The sequence below is a fragment of the Notothenia rossii genome (genome assembly GCF_949606895.1).
Source record: "Notothenia rossii genome assembly, chromosome: 9".
Classification (NCBI taxonomy): domain Eukaryota; kingdom Metazoa; phylum Chordata; class Actinopteri; order Perciformes; family Nototheniidae; genus Notothenia; species Notothenia rossii.
The window spans coordinates 16,542,089-16,563,601 of NC_136907.1; the positions used below are offsets into that span (position 1 = coordinate 16,542,089).

General features: G+C 42.0%; 1 protein-coding gene and 1 pseudogene across 4 annotated transcripts in view; one reads left to right on the forward strand and one right to left on the reverse strand.

The window, feature by feature from the left end:
- Positions 1-10,323, forward strand: LOC307020403 (tubulin alpha-1C chain-like; annotated as a pseudogene). The gene is made up of 4 exons (XR_013810563.1): positions 1-434; positions 6,262-6,483; positions 6,584-6,745; positions 7,244-10,323. The product of XR_013810563.1 is annotated as a tubulin alpha-1C chain-like (transcript).
- Positions 9,846-21,513, reverse strand: part of sec24a (SEC24 homolog A, COPII coat complex component) — a 22,171-nt gene continuing 10,503 nt past the window's right edge. For 2 of the 3 annotated variants that reach the window (XM_079651731.1, XM_079651733.1), the window contains 18 exons: positions 20,317-20,504; positions 19,699-19,801; positions 18,154-18,280; positions 17,812-17,921; positions 17,517-17,629; positions 17,121-17,239; positions 16,741-16,796; positions 15,814-16,020; positions 15,229-15,352; positions 14,661-14,819; positions 13,914-14,087; positions 13,648-13,758; positions 12,725-12,900; positions 12,317-12,454; positions 12,042-12,146; positions 11,620-11,712; positions 11,365-11,468; positions 9,846-10,874 (listed from right to left, as the gene is read on the reverse strand). In XM_079651731.1, coding sequence (XP_079507857.1) covers positions 10,760-10,874; positions 11,365-11,468; positions 11,620-11,712; positions 12,042-12,146; positions 12,317-12,454; positions 12,725-12,900; positions 13,648-13,758; positions 13,914-14,087; positions 14,661-14,819; positions 15,229-15,352; positions 15,814-16,020; positions 16,741-16,796; positions 17,121-17,239; positions 17,517-17,629; positions 17,812-17,921; positions 18,154-18,280; positions 19,699-19,801; positions 20,317-20,504 — 2,322 coding nt within the window. In that variant the 3' untranslated portion in view covers positions 9,846-10,759. The remainder of the gene's footprint in view (positions 10,875-11,364; positions 11,469-11,619; positions 11,713-12,041; positions 12,147-12,316; positions 12,455-12,724; positions 12,901-13,647; positions 13,759-13,913; positions 14,088-14,660; positions 14,820-15,228; positions 15,353-15,813; positions 16,021-16,740; positions 16,797-17,120; positions 17,240-17,516; positions 17,630-17,811; positions 17,922-18,153; positions 18,281-19,698; positions 19,802-20,316; positions 20,505-21,513) is intronic. The other variant, XM_079651732.1, reaches the window with a different exon arrangement.

The following is a 21,513-nucleotide window of genomic DNA, read 5'->3' on the forward strand; positions in this document are numbered from 1 at the left end:
CATTCTCAGCGCCTGTTTGTGCACTATAGAGAGCGCTCGATCGGGCAGCCTCTGTCTGCACAACGGCTGTCACACAGGTTGTGTGAGGCTGTGTCACAGGCATGTCTCCTCTGGGGTGGAGCCCCCGGAGAACATCAATGCGCACTCCACCAGAGGAATTTCCTCCTCCACGGCTTTGCACGGAGGAATGTGGAGTGGAAGATATTTGCACTGCTGCATCTTGGTCTTCCCCCTGTTTGTTTATTCATTTTTATTTGAGGGATGTCTCCCATTCCTCTCAGACACACCCTGTACTGGGTGTCCTGTCAGAGTGAGTGACGTCAGGGATCCAGCTGGGCGCTCTCCTACCTGTCTGACACGCAGAGAGCTGCTGTTCCCCCTCTATGATCGCTGCGCAAGGTGGGACCTTCGTCTCTACTTTCTCACAGCGGCCGGTATGTATTGTTCCCAGCCTTCACCCCGTCGGGAAGATAGGCATGTTTTGCTATGTTCCAGGGACGGTGATGCGCCATTACGCATGGCACAACAGGCATGGGGTGTTATTTAGCAGGTGTGTCTGTGCTTCTAGTGCCGGGCGGACCCAGTGGGGCGCAGACTACATCATGCTTCGCCCTTAACCCAATAGCGATAGCGTATAGAGGGCGAAGCCATATACGAAATAGAACTGAGGTTACCTACTGTAAACCCAACTTCTATGAGTAAATGGCGCAGCCCTCTAAGCGCTGGGCCCCACTGGCTCTACGAATAGCTGAAGAAAAGTTATTTGGTATGGGAGCAGATTGCCGGGCCTCCTTCCTATTTATACCGGAAGGAGGCCCGAGGGTGGGGCCCACCTTGCGGGTGGGCGTGGACTACAAGTGTTTCAGTGCTGCGCGGGGGCGCAGGGGGATTACCCAATAGGGATAGCCTTAGAGGGCTGCGCCATTTACTCATAGAAACTGGGGTTACAGTAGGTAACCTCAGGTCTGGGGTAGTCTCCTGCTGTGAGTGAACCGGCGCCTAGCTTGAGATAGCTACTGTGTGTAGCTGAATGCGTGCATTGCTGACTGAAAGATAATGTATTCTGCCTCCATTTCTCCGTTCGCTACAATATGTTGGATTCATGTTAATGTGCATTTAAAGACATTTCAATTTGTGGGGGAAAAAAAATTAAGAAATATAAAAATGTGTCTAATCAACCAAAGATTTCGCTACCCCCCTGCAGTACCTCCGCGGACCTCCTGGGGGTCGCGGACCCCCTGTTGAAGACCTCTAAACACTCAGAGTCCTTACCTCACTGAGCTGTAGTTATCAGTCTCTCAGTCTGACTGAAGAGGCCTCTCCCTCCACGTCTTCTTCTTATATCCGTTATCGCAGCTAGCACCAGATTCTAATAACAACAGCGCCGGTTCCGGTGCACCCTCCCTCGCTCCCTCGCACTTTGGCTGTGAGCTGCGGGCGCCAGATAAGCCAACATACCCCATTTTCATCACTTACAGCCATAGCCGTGGGAACATGTTTCAAATGGGGGGTGCTGTGGGGATGACACCAGGGCTGGTTCTGACCAATGTGCTCCTAGGCAAGATTTTAGCTGGCAATGAAAAACCTCTACAAAAGACCAATACACTGCAAAAAGAGAAATATATTGACATGGTGCACAGCTTATATAACAAGGCTTCAAATTTATTATATATTATAACATGTTTTAATTGGGGGGGTGGACCTCACATCCTCTTGGGGGACCGGGGGTACCCCCCCGGGAAGATTTTTTTAACATTTTAAAGTAAAATGCTTCAATTTGGTGCACTTTGAGCACCCAATTAGAGACTGATCTAGGGGGTACAACTCTAAACACCCATATGAAAAAGATCGGTTTGCATTTTATTAATCAAATAAGTAGGTATGTGAACATTTCCAATAACCTACCATAGCCAATAACAAATACATGTAACTTATTTTATTTGTGTTGTTCATTCATATCTTATTTTACCAGTTAACATTTATTTATTTATGTATATTTTAAAATCTCTCCAGTTTTAAACAATATTTTTGGTTTACTGTCCTATAGTATACATTGGAATGATTTCAAACCTGTTTTTATTTATCCTAATAATTATAAAGGTGTGCCTTGGAAATATTTGTTTACATAAATTGTGATCAAAACGTTTGAGACCCACTGAGATAACTTCGACTAAAGTGAACTATCTAAGCCCTCAGAGTCCTTTACCTCACTGAGCCTCTCAGTCTGACAGGAGAGGACTCTCCCTCCACATTATTGTAGAAACAGCTTCTTATATCCGTTAGCGCAGCAGAAGCTAACAACAATCCCCGCCGGTACCGCGGTATCCCCTCTCTCTATCTCGCTCACTTGGCTGTGAGCTGCGGGCGCCTGCTAAGCCAACATCCCCCACTTTCATCACTTACAGCGCCCATCGTACAGGGCAAATGGAAAATGTAACCGGGGTGAAAAGGGTGTTATCTTTACTTAATTATGAATGTTGTTACATCAAGGCTGAAAATTCGTTTTTTTTTTTATTATATCTTATGGAAGTGCAGATCCCCTGTCCTCCACCAGGGGGTGCTGCAGCACCCTCAGCACCCCTACTTCCCACGGCCCTGCTTACAGCGCCCATCGTACAGGGCAAATTAAACGTGTAACCTGGGTGAAAAGGGTGTTACATTCGCTTAATTATGAATATTGTTACATCAAGGCTGAAAATTAGGATGAGCATCAACGGTCAAAAATGTGTTTTCCCTCCCAGAACTGCCACCGCAGCCCCTCCCCAGATCTGGCGCCCTAGGCGAAAAGTTATAACGCCAGCGATACGGGCCGGCCCTGAGTTCATATGCAACTCGCAAATCTCTCTCTCTCTCTCTCTCTCTCTCTCTCTCTCTCTCTCTCTCTCTCTCTCATCTCTCTCTCTCTCTCTCTCTCTCTCTCTCTCTCTCTCTCTCTCTCTCTCTCTCTCTCTCTCTCTCTCTCTCTCTCTCTCTCTCTCTCTCTCTCTCTCTCTCTCTCTCTCTCTCTCAATGTTGGTACGCAAATGCGCCTTTTTTCAAATGACCCGGTGCTCTTTTTTTTTGGCGGAGGTGTGAAAGCGCACCTGCGCACTAGTTATGTGCAGCCCTGCCTTTAAGTCTATTTCTTAATGTTCAGCAAACCACGTTTTCCAGTACATCCATGGGACTGACGTTCTTAGGTGGTTGGTGATTCCGCTTTGAACAGGAATTTCGCCAGTATTCTTGTTTTCCATGTGCTCAATAAAGTTTATTTAAAAAATATTCTAAAGAATTCAACCAATCAGAAGTGGACCCTCTTGTCTTTTCATCCAATCAGATTCCGCAGCAATTGCGCCGCGTATAGTATAAATATCCCCGCCTAGAACAAATACAGCTAGTACTTGTGGCCCTGTTGTGAGAGATAACTTTGCCTTTTCTTTATCGAAACCTCTCTCTTCAGAAAAATGGTGAGTACGATAGTACAGGTTTTCTCCACTTAGAGGATGTGTGTTTAACCAAAGACAGCGCTCTGAACGTGTGTCATCATGCGAAAACGTAACCAGCTTAAGGTTTTTTAACCTTACTCTTTGAAGAAGACGCATCTTTTTTATAGTGAAACAAAAATGTTGCGGTATAAGCTGGTAATCAAGCTTCGTCATTAATAAGTCGTTTTAACTGTGGTGTTGGTAAATTAAGTGTAACTCGACGGCACGTGTCAAGATGTTGAAGTGACGCATTTACAATCGGCGCGAATTGTTGGAAATAAATTATACTTCCTGTCTCATTAGTGGTCAGGTTTAATGGTTTCATATTTAAAACATGATATTAACACCGATAAAACATTTTTTTCCGAATTTCAGTGAACCAGGGCGATTTTACAACGCCCTGGTTCGCCTACGTCTGAAATGAATACTCGCTGCCGATATTTAAATAAAATGAACGCTCTGTCTTCCCAAATCTCGCGGGAGTTCTTTTTCCTGCGACGGATTTGTGTCGACCTCGGTTTAGTGTCTTTACATTACATTGCATTTAGCTGACGCTTTTATCCAAAGCGACTTACAATAAGTGCATTCGACCAAGAAGATACAAACTTGAAGAAAACAGAATCATAGAAGTACATCAGGTTTCATAGAGCCAGGCCCGGCTACAGGATGAAATTACTGAGGGGGCTGTTAAAAAATCAGTGGGGGCGATTCTTTTTCACAACAATGAAAAATACTGGTAATGAATTGACACACCAAGCTTTTGTCCTTCTCACTGCTGTACAATGTCTTTGCTTCTTTATTTTTATTCCGGATTGACCCCTCTCATTCTGTTCCTTCCCTCTGATCTTTAACAATAGTACATTATTATGGCTGCACTTTGGTTAACAGACTAACATTGATTTCCTCAATTTATAAATTGATAGGCTCTGTAATTATACCATAACCTTTTCTCGTCTTCCTATACAGATGTACTTACTTACTATCTACTATATATCAGGATTAAAGAAAAATTAATCTGGTTGATTTTTTATTTCCAGGATTTAATGTTCACACCAAGGCCTAAAACCTGGCAAATCATAAGCAAGTGACTAATATATATGAAACAAATGTAATATTGTATAAAAATATTACACCAAATGGACAGACACAGATTAAACAAAGTCCCCTGGTTTGTCTCTCTAACCGCGATGAGAAAAATCAGATCAATGTTCCACAATCTGCCACTAGATGTCGCTCATTGTACCAATACTGTTTATATAATACATACATATTATTATAGTAAAAGGGCTCGCTTTGCAAAATCCTGATCCATACAGGCATTGCAGCCCTAAATAATAACAAGTAACCATCATGTGTGGTGCTATCTGTAGTTGTCTGTCTTATTGTTTTATTGATTTCATATTGTTTTCACAGTGCTGTGGAAATGAATTTCCCCCTGGGGACTATCAATCTAATCTAAACTAATGTAATATTCAATCCCACACTTGGCGATTGAGAATATACATTTGTAATTTACCTTGTTTAAAGCACTTTTGTTGTAATACTATAGATTTAGTTGACACTACCAGCCGAGTTTATTTTGTCCAATATTTTGCGGGAAGGTACATTGAAAGAGGTAGAAGAAGAAATACTCTTAACGCTACAAACAGGCACAACACGGTTACTCTGTTTTTACTGACATGTAACATTTTATTTCACCTTGCGCTATGGTTTTTAACGCACATTCAAAAACGGGAACATTTTCGGGAGTTTCAACCGGGTACCGGCCACCGAAAAAGGGGACGTTTTAGGTCACCCATCCCACTGTGTTTACAGCTAAGCACACACGCTAACATTAAGACTACAAATTCACTTGGGTTTGAGGATTTTCTTACCCGCTTGATTGCCTGCCCAGTGCCCACATATCTGATTTAAACATAGTAACGTGTTTTGGGGGAAATCATTATTTAAAGTTATTTAATAATAGTAACTTATTTTACTTTTCGATGGATGAATGATGCTCAAAGTGAGGGGGCGAATAACACAACTGAGGGGGCAATGCCCCCACGTGGCACCGGGCCCGCATAGAGCCAAAACATTTCAAGTGCTACTCAACTGGCTTTAGAAAAGCCAGTCTTTTATTAGTGTATACAAGTGCGTTGTTAGTAATTGTATTGCTCGAAGTGGAGTCGAAAGAGATGAGTTTTCAGTCTGCGCCGGAAGATGTGTAAGCTTTCTGCTGTCCTGATGTCAATGGGGAGCTCATTCCACCATTTTGGAGCCAGGATAGCAAACCGATGTGTTTTCTCTAATGTCTTCACATTAGAAAGATGAGCAATCAGATGAGAGACATGGTTCCAATTTTTACTTTACTTAGGTCTAATTAGATGATTATTATGCGTGTTTACGTTCTGGCCTGCCACGCCACTAGTCTCCTAAAGGGGTACTGGCAGTGGCGCAATCCGTGTGACACACAGAAAATGTAAATGCGTGGTCTCCTCTCTTAACACTGGCCCACATACACGTCCAATCATGCCACCTGTCTGCCAACAACTGAGTCATTGTGCTTTCGGTATTAGACGTATAAACAGTATTTAGCCTCTTTTTGTTTTTAATTATAACTGTCTTTCTGTTCAGATGACAAATGTGTGCGTCAGATGGCTTAAATCATGATATGATCTTTGGTTATTAAAATAGCCTTTTTCTCTAGAGCAGTCCTCCCACATATGCCACAAGAGTGTATGTATGTTACACTGTTTTGCACAAGAATCAGCCAACTAGGCTTCCTTTTTATGATGACAACCTTTTCCTTTTACAGTGCGAGTGCCTCTCAATCCATGTTAGTCAGGCTGGTGTGCAGATTGGCAATGCCTGCTGGGAGCTTTACTGCCTGGAACATGGGATCCAGCCGGACGGCAGGAAGCCTGGTGACAAGAATATCTCAGGAGGAGGAGGGGACGATTCATTCAACACCTTCTTCATGGAGACTGGAACTGGAAAGCACGTCCCCAGAGCAGTGTTGGTTGACCTGGAGCCCACTGTAATCGTTAAATTCTCATTAATTATAAATGATAAAAGTATCATAAATGCCTTTTCCCCCCTCTGTCATTCAAAACCTTAAATAATCTAATGCTCATTAGTCATTACCCTTAGATGAGGTGTGCACCGGGACTTACCGCCAGCTGTTCCACCCTGAGCAGCTGATCACTGGCAAGGAGGATGCTGCCAACAACTACGCCCGAGGACACTACACAATCGGCAAGGAGCTCATTGACACAGTGATGGACAGAATCCGAAAGCTGGTCAGTACATTTAGAACAGAAGTCAGTTTTTCTGAAGAGTATTCAATGGAAATGAATCAGTTTATTGCTAAGTAGGTTTTCACATACAAGGAGTATGCAATCATGAATGGCAAAAATAAGTATTGCGAAAGCCAAGTGTCATAACTAAATATGTAAAGTATATGTTTGAAAATGTCGAGCTGTACAGTGTTTTAAACAAACGCAAGACATAACAATCTCATATCACTCTTTCAAAGTGAGCATATTTCCCCGATTCTGGCCCACTTGCGTCGGCTTCCTCCACCCTGCAGAATTCAGTTTAAGATCCTCCTGATTGCATTCAAAGCCCTCCATGGTATGGCACCCTCTTATCTCTGATCTGTTTTCATTTAATCTATATGTTTACATGCTGTGCACTAATACGCTTTTTTGTCATTAGCTGTGAACCCTTGGCACTGCTGTCTTTGTATTATATAAATACATTTATTATTATTATTTGATTTTCTCTTTTTCTTTCAGTCCGACCGGTGCACCGGTCTTCAGGATTTCCTGGTGTTCGAAAGCTTCGGAGGGGGCACCGGCTCTGGTTTCACCTCCCTGCTGATGGAGCGTCTGTCTGTCGACTACGGCAAGAAGTCCAAACTGGAGTTCTCCGTCTACCCAGCTCCCCAGGTGTCCACCGCTGTGGTGGAGCCCTACAATGCCATCCTCACCAACCACACCACCCTGGAGCACTCTGACTGTGCCTTCATGGTTGATAATGAGGCCATTTATAAAATCCGCTGTAGAAAGCTCGATATCGAGCGTCCCTCTTACACAAAGCTAAACAGTTTAATGAGTCAAATTGTGTCCTTCATCACTGCTTCCCTTCGTTTTGATGGTGCCCTCAATGTTGATCTGACAGAGTTCCAGACCAACTTGGTGCCCTATCCCCGTATCCACTTCCCTCTGGCCACCCCCCTGTCATCTCCACAGAAAAAGCTTACCATGAGCGGCTCTCGGTGGCAGAAATCACTAATTGCTGTTTTGAGCCAGCCAATCAGTTTGTGAAATGCGACCCACGCCACGGTAAATACCTGGCCTGCTGCCTTTTGTACCGTGGTGATGTCGTTCCCAAAGATGTGAACGCTGCCGTTGCCACCATCGAAACCAAGCGCTCCATCCAGTTTGTGGACTGGTGCCCCACTGGTTTCAAGGTGGTCATCAACTACCAGCCGCCCACTGTAGTTCCTGGTGGAGAGCTGGCCAAGGTCCAGAGGGCTGTGAGCATGCTGAGCAACACCACTGCTATTGGAGAGGCCTGGGCTCGGCTTGACCACAAGTTTGATCTGATGTACGCTAAGCGTGCCTTTGTGCACTGGTATGTGGGTGAGGGTATGGAGGAGGGGGAGTTCTCTGAGGCCAGGGTAGACATGGCCGCTCTGCAGAAAGATTACGAGGAGGTTGGAGCTGATAGCCTGGGAGATGAGGGAGGAGAGTATTAGAAAGGAAAACATTCCGTTTTATTGATCCATGCTCTTTTATTAAGAAAATAAAGTTGTTAATTGACTGAACCTGAACCTATGCTTTCCTCGGCAATAAATACACTGTTCAACATGACCTATCTGCCCAGATGGGTTGTATGTATTCACTTACTCTGTTCAATCAAATGTTTTCAAACAGAGATACTATTGCTCAATTCAATCACTTGGAGGCAGTGGTGTTTAACATGTATATATCTTTACTCAGAACAGACCAGGCATGGCAATCTAGTAAAATGCTAGATTAATCACTAAGTTATATTTCTCAACATCAGATGATTCAAGAGTACCATTTGCATATCTTACATTTACTTTATTTGAAATCGGTTTTCCATAAAAGCACAATCCACTTTTCCTTTGAACGAATGTAACAACCACTAGGTTGCTGCCGGGAAGATTGGTTGGTTTGTTTGTCAGCTAATGGTTTATCTGATGAGTATGATGGAAATTCTTCTTCTATCTGTATGTTTTTATTACTCAAATGGAAAGCAGTGTAGGAAGATAAGACGGGGAACAACACCGTGTTCTTGTGGTTGGAAGGTAGGACAATGATGTGTCAAGCCCTGCTCCTCTACCCAATTTGATGCATTATACCAGAGTAAGATGTTGCTAATTTAATTAAATAATCAGGAATTGGTTAAAAGATAACTTAATTAATTCATAATGGTAGAATCTATTAAATAAAATGTAGAGAATGGAAAACATAACCATGACAGTTCATATTTTTGATAGATGCAAACATGCAAATAAAATAAGTTATCAATGCAAAATGTTCTGATACATTACCTTAACTTTTGTATGTTCACACACTTGTTATAATGCTACTTTTGTTTTACTCCATGGATGTGCACTTCTGTATCTTAATGCGTGCTTGCTGTAACATTTGAAATGTCCCAGTTTTAGGATTGATAAAGGATTTCTGCGAGTTACATGTGTTCGGTACGTGTATCTTTTCATGTAGCTCACAAGAAGTAAATGCCTAAACAATTATTTCGAAACATATCTTTAGTCATGAAAGTGAAGAGTTGATTCCCAGCCGGCTCTTTAATATATCATATTTGATAAGTCCAAACCTCTGGTTACTCTGTACAAACACAGGCTATTTTTATTTTCATATTCTTATGAAAGACAGTTCTGTGCATAAAGACGAAAACATATCTGTCTGTTTCTAAATACATATTTGCTTATATAATACATAGATTACAAACTGTATGAAATCAGACCAAATCAAAAATCCTCAATTCACACTTAATTTCTTTCTTGACATACTACTATTGGTCCATATTTATGTTTTGTAGTCTTCACTTTTACCTAATACACACTGCTCCCCAACCAAAACACAAAAACTACATTTAAAAAGTCCCAAACATTTTATTTCTTTAGCGTCATTTCACCTTAATGTTTATTCTAAAATCAGCATTTGTTCACCTTGATATAATGCAGTATTTTTCAATATACAAGGATCACTAAGCATGACTAAAGGATCACAATGACTTTGTTATGTCTGTGTTAAAGAATTTCCCATATCCTATTATATTAAAATATTTCATATATAGAGTGTGTATTTAAACAGAGGTTTAATAATAAAAAGTGACTTCCCATACAAGGCAATTATAGAATTTAATCAGAGTGGGAGTCTCATAAATTATTAGATAATCAGAAACAAAAAGAAGAAATGGACAAAGAAAACAGGGACGTCGTCAGAGGAGTTCTGACTGAACAGACAGAAAAGATGAACGTTTTTGAAAGGACAGATCAGACTGATGAAAATGACTTTCCACATTCAACGCAGTGACAACCAAGAGGTCCATCGGCCTTCAAACATCTCAAACGTCCCTGCCTTCTACAGATGAGATTAAGAATTTGTTCGACACATAATTATAATGACTAAGAAATAAAAAAAGCCCACGTTCTGTCCTTCAGGTTTGATATTAAAGAATGTTGTTAGAGCTCAGATGCCGTGTGTACAAATACTCCTGGTGACACTCAATAACAGTCTTTGAGCGCAGACATACTAATCTTCCCCATAAACCTAGTCCTAAGCATACACACGTTTGAATTGTTTTAGTAAAGACTGTGCTTTTTGAACAAAAACACCTCACACATACGTTTGCCTGGACTGTATCTGAACGATACCTCAGTTTGACAGCATTGTTCTATGAGAATAAACACTGATTCATTCAATCATTAACATACATAATCATCATCATCTTGGATTTCTTGCTTTTTTCTCATCTTCCGACGCACAGCTGCAGCTGGGTAAAAAGTTTCAAATAAGCATCAGAATCGATTTATTTGTCTCTCTCTCTCAGTCTTTGCAGTGTCTTTGATTTGAGTGACGCTTCAGGTCAGTTCAGCTTTTCCTTAGAAAGAGAAGGTGGACCGGAGATGGAGATGGAGCAAGAGGGTTCCTTGAGTCTGACTCCCACTGCTTTCACACACACACACACGCACGCACGTACACGATTCACATCCTCACTTCAGTGTTCCCTAGTCTCCACAGTCCCACTGAAGATTATTTGGAGATTTGCTGTTGGAGGTGGAGCAGGAACTCGTAGTACGACAGGGCCGACTCTGTTCGGTCCTCGATCATGTTCTGCATAAAAGTGGGTTTCAGCTGGCTCTCTTCCCTGAGAGTCAAATGAAAAAGAGTTGTTAGTCGCAATTGCTCTTTTATTTCAAGGAAGTGAAAAGAGGAGTGTTTGTTTGTATTATCAAAACTCTAAAAGATCTTTGGATGGCATAATTCTGATTATCCCATTTTGTTCCCTTATTAAATGATAATATATATATAAAAAAAAAGGGCCTTCTGGATTCTGTTCAAGTTTTAAAACCAAAAAGAAATAACCCTCGTGAGTAGCTTCAGCGGTACACAGTTTAATGATTTTCCAGCTACGTTTTTGGTCAGTTCAGTTGTCCGTCACTGTAAACTGAACAGCCAATATGTGAAGACGTAATCCGTTTTTAAAGGGGCTTTGTCAAATGTATCTTAAAATGAGATAACACAAGATCACCTTCCAAAATGTGAATCTACCAGCAGCTGTTGGCTGGTTTTAATTTCCCCACACTCTTGCTATTTGATTGTTTACTCTCTTATTCAGGATTGTGTCTGTTGCCCACCTGATGACATGCATTGGGGGGAAGAAGGGCCTCTGATCCCTCAGCCAACCGATGAAAGCTCTGGTTCTCTGCGACTCGGCCGTGTCCAGCTCTGGGAGCAGATACTGTGAGAGGAGAGAGCGACAGTCAGGTTTCACCATCAGGGAGGAGGATGCCTTGGGTAGAACTTCAAATATACTGTACACAAGTTGTGACTATCATTTGATCAAGAGGACGATTTGAGGGAATGTGTTGGTGCAACATGAGGTTTCCTACCAGGTTATCAGGCACAGCAGCGTAGCTGGTGACTCCCAGGACTTGAGAGAGGAAGTTGGGGTGGCAGTTCCGTCCGATCCACAGATACATCACCTTTTGGAAAAGAAGAAATTACAAATTGAATACAATCACAAACTAGGATGGAAATCTGGAACACATTTTTTGTATGCAAAATGTAATTAATGCAGTACAAATCTTCCATCTTCCAACGTTAATGAAGGTGAAACATTATTTGTGTATCCGCCCCGGCATATGGATGCAAACCAACATTTATAGTATTGTAGTATTGGAAGCTAATGTTGAATGATAGCAATTAGAGGCTTGAACAGGGAAAACCACACAATCTGTGTTTATTATCCCTCTTGTAACATACTATAACACTTCAAGACATAAGCAATCTTTTTTCAAACCAAGCTTCATACCGTTCCAGCATCCATGAGGAATGCTGCCTCCCTGCTGAGCTTCTCAACAGACAGCTGCAGCACTCTGGGCTGAGGGATGGTCCGCTCATTGATGTTCAAAGCTCCCTGAGGACACAGGAAACACAAGGTAAAAGATTACTCAGTAACAAGGAGACACGTCAAATAAGATGGGGAACTATTGAGAGGCATGTTCAGGTTCATCCCACTCCTAACAAAAGCTGTGAAAGACTAAATAATGGTCTTCGTTGACAGAGGGAAATGTTGATCCTTCTCACCTCATCGGTCAGATCGTCGACACGGTACAGAGCAGGGTGGATCATCAGCAGAGAGTAGACCAGTGGCTGGTACTTCAGCTGAAGCATGGCAAACACACGGTCATCCAGCCTGGTGCTGGTGCCCGTCCTGAAGGCTTTCTGCAGGATGCACACACATCAAAAATAATAATTAGAGTGGCTTAAAACAGAAGATCTTGGGTTTAAAATGAGTTTCGTTGGCGTGGAAAGGGTTGGACAGTTCATTTTAGTGTTCTGTGTTTATCCAGAAGTAAATTAACTAACAAGGAAAAATATAACCACATCATATCGAACATTTCCTCTGACTCTGAACAAAGAAGTCGTTTTAAGGGTAGCATTTGTCAGCAGTGCATTTGGCGTGTAATGACTGAGTTTTAGGGAAGAGCGGACCTGTTTAAGCAGGGCGAGGATGAAGAGAGGGAAGAGTCTGAGGCAGGCGGGGGCCAGCAGGCCGGGCTGCTGGATGGTCAACACGGACTGCCGGTACGACGTCAGCGAGTCGATGGCAGCGTTGGTCATCGCATCTCTGGCGTCACTCAGACTGGCCGTCGCCGAGCGGTCCACAGCTGGAGGGAGAGAGGGACACATTTGCATTACAATCTTATTCTTTCTTGTGTTATACATACTTTAAGTGTGTTGTATTAATGTTGTTTTTTTTATGAGTTTTAGCATAGTCTTTAAGTACCCTAAAAAAAAGCGCTCTATAAATAAAGTGTATTATTATTAGTATCATTATTAATTATTACATTTCTGAATGTCCAGCTGCAAACTCAGACCTTGAAGAGGTTGTTCTCGACATATTCCATATTTTTTACAGTGTTTGTGCAGACTTGGATAATCATAATAGTATAGTGCAATAAAGCTATTTTAAAATGTCAATGCAACTTTAGGACTTTCAGTATTACCACTTTAATGAGCAGCTTAGAACAGCAGTGGTAGTGCCATTTTGTGAAAAATATTAGCGTTTGTTCTCTAAGTGACTGCGAGATGAACCGACACAGATCTGACTGCTCAGTATGCAAGTGGTTGCTAGGCAACCACCGCTGTCAGCACTCATCTCCATCTGTCAGGGCTAATAACAGTCAAGTAGATGCAAACCCTGCAATGATTTGGTATTCAGCCAATCAAAAGACTATTCACTGCAACAACGGAGAATCATTTCCAGAGTTTAACATGTGCAGGTATAAACATGATTTTGTGGCACACCAAACAGGTTTCATATCAACCTGGGTTTATGTTTGCATAATCATTTATTTTTTCACATTTTATTGTCTGGAAGGTAGCTAAACTGTGTTTAATAGTGCAGTACCTACCCATGCAAGCAAGCAGCCCGCTGATGGCTTGAACATCAGCTCCAGCAAAGATGTCCGACAGAGAGTTGACCACAGGCAGACACAAGGTGTGGACACGGATCCTTCTCTCTCCTGTAATAGAAAACACATGTTATTCAAACAACATTTCAAAATGTCAATATGGCTTTAAAAAGACAAAACAACATTGGCTGTGTGCGTGTGCGTGTGTGTGTGTGTGTGTGTGTGTGTGTGTGTGTGTGTGTGTGTGTGTGTGTGTGCGTGTGTACCTTTGCTGGACGTGTAGAGCAGTGCAGCCTGGAAGGAGACGACTTGCAGGTCGTCAAGGTTTTCCTCGATGGACATCTGAACTGCAAAGCCAGCGTCTGGGTTCACGTTGGGAAGGGACAACAGATCCGTGGAGCGCACAAAGAAGTTTCCGTGGAACGTGTGGATGGACAGACCTGCAGAGAGAGAGAGAGAGAGAGAGAGAGAGAGAGAGAGAGAGAGAGAGAGAGAGAGAGAGAGAGAGAGAGAGAGAGAGAGAGAGAGAGAGAGAGAGAGAGAGAGAGAGAGAGAGAGAGAGAGAGAGAGAGAGAGAGAGAGAGAGAGAGAGAGAGAGAGAGAGAGAGAGAGAGAGAGAGAGAGAGAGAGAGAGAGACAAAATCAATTAAGTTAAACTGACAGCCACATCTTGACTGCAAACAATATTGTCTTCCAAATGACTTACAGAAGATCAAAATGAAGGTTCAATTACAGAAACCATTGAATGCATTCGGGGGCTATTGAGGCTAGATTGTTTAGTTCTGCCTACAAAATACTTACAGAGTAACCAGACAGTGCTACTATCAATAGCAAAGACAAAACATCCTAAAGTAGGATTATTTATGAATGAAACTATTCTGCAGAAATATATTATAGAAGAAATAAGGGCTTCCTTTTCCCAACGCATTTACAAATCGGATGTGAAGGAAAGCTAAACTTCTGGGAATGCACATTCAGGTCAGTGCTGGACAGCTGTCGTGCTGCACACAGACCTTTGGTGCAGCGTATCCTCATGACGGCCTCGAAGCCGATCTTCCTGGTTAAGTATCTCTTCAGATCCTTCTGGAAGCACTCCACCTGGGCGGGGTTGCGCTGGTGGTGGTAGGATGGGTAGTAGTAAACAGTCCCTGCAGAGTATCTGGATATGCAGCCTGCGAAAGGGAAGCAACACAAGAACATATTTATTGGCCGTTTTAAATATAGATTTACAACCCGACACACGGTCTCCACCTTTTGAGAAACTTCTTTTGTTTCCAGCTTCTGTCTCGGACCTACAATATATAAAAGGCGTTTTTCACCTATTTTATAGACTGATAACTTTTTTTTTTTTTTTTTTTTAGCTCTTAAGTGTTTTAAAAAACCAAAAACCAAAACACTTTTATCTAGAAAATAAGGCCCGTGGTTGCTATAAGCCTAAAATGAGTTCAAAATCATTCAAAATCCTCCTATACACATCATGATTTGTCGCATAAGCGTTGAATGTAAACTAAGCATTCAAAAACTAAATTGCAACATTTCAGTTTTTCTCTTCACCTTCTGTCTATTTAGTGCAAGACTTACCGAGCGATGCCAGGTCGCAGTACTGAGAGCTGAGCAGGAACAGGTCCACCGACACCTGCTGGCCGGAGCAGTCCAGAGCCAGCTTCTTGTAGAAGTCTGTCGCTGGGGATAGGTGCTGGATATCCTGAGGGAAAACACACCATGTATGACCAACATTGAAAATCCTGATTACCCAAAATAAGGCAAAATCACAACATTTTTTAATACTTTTTAGTAGAAAAAGACTTGGTTTCAAGACTGCCCTCTGAATCTAGGCCTTTCAATTCAAGAAGAACACAAACGTTCTCGTTATTTTCCATAATTAAGTGATTGTTCGGTCAGGGTTGTTTTAGAGTGCAGTTAAAAGTCTAGCTAGAATTTCAATGTAAATGTGAAACAATCAATCAAAAAACAATAATAAATAACTCAGATTATTTTTTAAGTCAAAGTTTTTCTTCTTCTAACCCGGTAGACATAGGCTGGTATATTTTATTCCTTTTAAAGACAATTGTATATTTCAATTTTATGAATATATCATACTACCACAATGCTGCTGTAGAATATACGTCTCTTTAATCAATGTCTTTCCATCTGTGTTTCTCTTACCTTGGCAGATGCCCGTTGGTTGGGGTCTTCTCTGGATTGAAGGGCCCCCACACCGAGGTTAGGCAGCTGGGTCTGAAAGATGGTCATGCGCCCTCCGGTGGGCGACAGCAGCTTGAAGGCTGCTTGCAGAGCTGAACCCAGGGCGGACTGGGTCTCCATTGTCTTTTGAAACAAAGTGGGGAGGCTCTTCAGCAGATCCTGCACAAGCTGAAAAACAAAATAAAAAGGGAATGAGTCGAGTGTTTGAGTCACATGGACAGTAGCTACAGTGAGTGTCAAGCTTAACATTCAGAAATAGGACAAAATGAGGAGGATTTGAGTGATAATCTACATCAGGGTTATTCAATTGGCGGCCCGCGGGCCAAATCCAGCCCCGGGGTGATATTTACTGGCCCTTTGAGTATAATGTTAAAAAGTCATCTACTTTTCTTTTCTTTTTGGGCCAGAGTGCCTTTATTCCAGAGAGGGTGTTACATTCAGAGATAGAGGGGAAGACATTGCCTGAAAACTTTGGCAGGCTCGGGTTTCGAACCCACCTACTAGCTACTGGAGTGACAACTCCTGTCATTTATTGCATCTCTGCGTGAATGATTAGATCATTTCACCTAAATGAAATGAAATCAAATGAAATGATGTTGAGCTTCACATGTAGGCCTACTGAGTTCTGAACTTGCCATTTCGATATAGAAAGACCGTGGGGCTGATTGATTTAATTAAACACAATATATGCACTCCACTATGCTGTTGTAGTATTTACTGTATCTGAAGCTCTTAATATGATTGGTTCATATTTCAAGCCATCTTTTTCCCAATCCCTTGCTTTGGATCATTTCATCAACCGGCCCCCATTCCAAACTAATTGAATAGCCCTGATCTACATCCTATTCACTTCAACAAAACACCAGATATCAAAGAACATTTTCTTACCTCTTTGCATTCATTGAGGTTTACTAGAAGGCTGTCTGGTGTTGGTAAAAAGATATCTGTGGGGGTCAAAAGTACATATTTAAAACTCTAATATCATAGCAGTGATATAGACAGATGTGTGCAGACACCATGAAGAAATTAATTAAATTAACACACAATGACAAAAAACAACCCTCTTCCTGGTTGTATGCTTCTGCCACCTAATTGAGTTGCATCATTAAACTCTTGAAAAACGATTTATTGTAACATTAGGCAATGATGATTCCAGTACATTTTGAAAGATTTTCAACAAAAACAGAAAAACAACAGCCTACCCAAAAAGAACAGTGATCTCTTGATAGCTTTTACATTTATTAGTGTCACTGTCTGATTCGCCTCACCTTCGATGTCCGACACGATGAGCATCTGAGGCTGTGAGAGTCCCTCCTGGAGGTTGTAGAAGTGGATGGTGCTGTCAAAGGTGATGAAACCTACCTTTGTCCGAGAGTCTCCAGGAAGCCTGGCACACAGACAAACAAAAACCTTAACGGAGCAAACTTTAAAGTTATTTGTGTGCCATGTTTTGGCAAAATCAAGTGTATTTTTTAACCGATAAGAAATAACTTATACTCAGAAAAGAATGTGTGCAATCTACATATGACATTTTAAACAATTAAGCGAAATGTGTGTGTTGGCCCACTGTACAGTTTAAAAGCACTGTTGATTTTCTTAAATAATAAAATGCCCCTGCTCTCTTTCCACATTTATAACACCTGGGTGTGAAATGCTGTACATACGCATTGATGTTTTCCAGCATTGACTGGCAGAACACATTCAGGTAGCCTGTTTCCACTGCATTGTGGGATACGTCGAGAACGAAGAGGTAAGCTGCAGGCTGGGGGGGCCTCAGCTGTGTAAATCAAGGCACATAAGGTAAGTCAACATCGATAAAAACACAGCATCACAATTATATATAGTTTGGGCCTGTGAACTCAAATGGAAATGAGCTATTCATGAACAATTAACAGAGCATGCAGATAACTGTGCAGTTCCTAAGCAACATTAATGTCAATAAAACCTGTTGAAACGTACCATGTATTCTGAAGGAGCAATGAACTCGATGGTGGCGTTCTGGACCTCGGGTCTTTTGTGAGGCTCTCCGTACGATCTGCTGACTGGGTTGTACATAAACTCCTCTGGAACTACACACATACACAACAGTTAGTGAGGTTTAGGTATGAACTACAGTTCCCTGTAGTTTGACTGTAATTCTATTCTCAACCATGAGGGTGAAGGACCCAAAGAAAAACACGTACAAAACTGATATCAATATTATCATCATATCATTGGATACTTGTTTATCGAATCCAGTATTTTCACTGACAGTGGGTCTTTCAGATGATCGAATCTGAAAGACCTCACCCCCTTTCTTACCATCATTGACCCGATGACACAGGTTGCACTTCCACCTCCTCTGGTCCAGGAACGAGACGAAGGGGTTGATGTAGGTTCTGCAGGACCGACACCGGACGATGGTGCTGGATGTCACCACAGGAAGCTGCTGCAAGGAGACCGCAGAACAAAAAGGAAACTGTGTGAGAAGGGCCTCTAGGCAAACTCATTGCTTGTAACTGGTATTTCAACAAAAGTCAAAGTTGTCCTCAATTATCCGGGGAAAAAACACAAATTCATTCCAACTGATTATTTAGTCAAACGCTTTTTCTTAGAAATGTGTTATGAACATTTGCAGCGTTTAATCAGTAAAAGTAGGAGATATAGTCATCTAAATATAAAGGAACATAACTGAGGATGAAGATAATTTTTCACGTTAATACAATAAAACATATACAGATTACCACCCCAATTTGCTGCGTGGTTCTTAAATCACTTAGCCACAGAAATAACTTCCACATTAAAAATGACCCTTGTGAAAAGGTATCACTTGCTGTTAAGGAATTGTATGTACCGTAATTTTCGGACTATAAGGCGCACCTGAATATAAGCCGCAGCAGCTAAATTGAATGATGTGTACATATATAAGCCGCACTGGACTATAAGCCGCAGGTGTTTTAATGTTAATTACCATATGTAAGGGTTCGTGCACAGAGGGGATTGTCCGGAAAGAGATGGCTGTTTGAGGAAGCTCCCATTTATTAACATTTCAACAAACAAGTTGCATCTTTGCATAACGTATTCAAGTGTTAGCATTTAGTGCAATAGTAGCTACAGAACATGTACTGTGCTGTGTAAACTGTACTGTATCACACAGCGTTTCAGACAAACAAACTTTTCAACTTTCAAACTTAAACGGTGCGCTCCCAGCGCACGTACCGTCAGTGATCTACAGCAGTGGTTTTCAACCAGTGGTACGGGGACAAACTGTCTCGCTCTCGTAATGTCTGTCTGTCTTGCTCTCGTTCTGTCTCTCGTACCACTCTCGGTTCCACTTTTACTTTTGTGCGCTACCTGTCTCACTCTTTTCCGGCCTCCAGCTTTTCCTGCTGGAGCCCGCCGCTTATAGGTGGGGGGCGCGGACCGGCCATAGAGTCCATAGAGTTAAAGGTGGTGGACTGTTACCTGTAAAATCCATAGATTTAGGAGGTCCCCTAGTGGCCGTTAGCTGTAAAAATCCATAGATTAGCCGCACCGTTATATAAGCCGCAGCGTCGAAAAATGGGGGAAAAGGCGCGGCTTATAGTCCGAAAATTACGGTATATTACTCACTTTCCTACACCAGTATGAAGTATTTTTCCTTCACATTCTAAACCCTGGTTTAACTCGTGCCAGAAAATGTGTTTTTCCCAGGGATGACTGTAGTTAGGTTTACCATGTTCCTCTGAATCCATTACCCCGAAAACAGGTTATATGTTTACAGTTTACATGACTGCTAATTAATAATGTTATGATAGAGAGCCAAATATTAAGACATAATTTCAGTTGACTGATGTGTGCAGAATAAATATTAGAGAGGGTTGTTACCGAGAGGTCTTTGAAGGGGTGGAGCATCAGGCCCAGCGGCATCTTAGCTTTATTGAGCAGCGACTGAGTCTGAGGGATGCTAGTCAGCGTGCTACGAAAAACCCTGGAGAAACACAAACACAGAGTTTCATAGTTACTTTCACTGCATGTTAGATCATGTTCAGTATTTCACAAGCTTAAAACTGGTTTTCTAGGAACAATTTATCCAAGAAACTTGGGCAACATTTGCAAGTGACAAATGATATGACAATTAATAATATCATTGTGTGAGATTATTATTTGCTAATGTATATATTTACTACTTCTCACACTTCTTGGCTAAGCTTGGGAAAATTCCTTATTACGGGGATGTGTTGCAATGTTGTTAGTTACAGTCTATGTGCACCAACAGCATGATCTTTAACTCAGTTGAACTGAGAATATCCCGATGGCCTCCCTAACTTCCAGAATGCTCCTTTCATTATCATCAAGCTTTCTCCTCTCTCTCTGTGTTTAAATATGCAACCCAAATTCTATTCTTCAACAAAGACAGCTGAATGGTTTGATTCTCTATCCACATTTGATAAATAAATTCCCGCCACAATTGATAGCGTCTCTCAGTATTCCTCCATGGCTTACTCTGGGTTGCAGTTGATCTTCTGCAGGTCCTGTGGAAGGCAGGGTGTCGGAGGGGGGGTGGGGCTCGGGGGTAGCAGGTTCCTCTCCTGCAGCAGGTTGACCACCCTCAGGGACTCTGGGGTGTTGGACTGGAGGCTCATGGCTGCCATGGACGGGCTCAGCTGGGCGGGCCCGGGGCCACCAGGCGGCTTCGAGAAGAGAACAATTAAATACTTAGTTAATCCATTTAACAACAACGTATGAATGTGAAATCCTTTAGCATGGATGGCAACCCATGCTTTGATTGCCTATTATACGTATTGCCTCAGAATCTGAGCCCATTAAAGGTCCCATGTCATGGCCATTTCTACTGATCATAATGCCATTGTTGAGGTCTACTAGAATAGATTTATATTGTGCAATTTTCCAAACTCACATTGGTTTCTCATACAGCGTCTCTGTATAGTATGTGCATTCACACTGTCCTAAACGGCTTGTTGGAGTTCCTGCCCCCCCCCCCCCCCCCCCTATGAGCTCTTCAGTCTACAGGATGTACTTTGACGGTTGACCATTTACATGCATAAGCTACACAACACACAAGGGGACGGGTAATAACCGGAAAAACATGACATGGGACCTTTAGAGCCAAAACATCAAAAGACCTAATGTTTCCTCTAGCATCTTATCTAATCACAATGAAGCCATATTTAAAGTTATGGATGACACTCCCCACCATATGTTATTGAATAAAGGAACAAAGATGTATTAGTCTGATACATCAGCAAAACAAATGAAGCCATGATTTGCCTTTTTTAAATACATTAAAAACGTCCTTTGGTTGCGTAAACAATGCAAGTATATCACGTGACAACAAAGCACATTTTATTTAATGCTGCTCCTCCTTTTGTCAACTTTGCCTCTACAAATTCTCAGAAGTGATATCTTAACGAAGCTTGAGGGGAAACTTTTTTTTTAACAGTTTTAGTTTGAGCCTCTGGCTCAGGAAACATCGAAGACCGTGTCAGCCAAGGACAGAGCATGAGAGAGAAAAGGCCGAGGAGCGACAGCCAGGGGCAGAGAAACTACCAGAGTATGCTGAACAGAGGAATGAAAATAAAAGAGAAAATGCAGGCAGAGGGCAGGGTCTCTACAAACACTGCCACACGTTTCTAGACTAGTGGATTCATGAGGGGGATTATTATACATATTGTTTTTAGT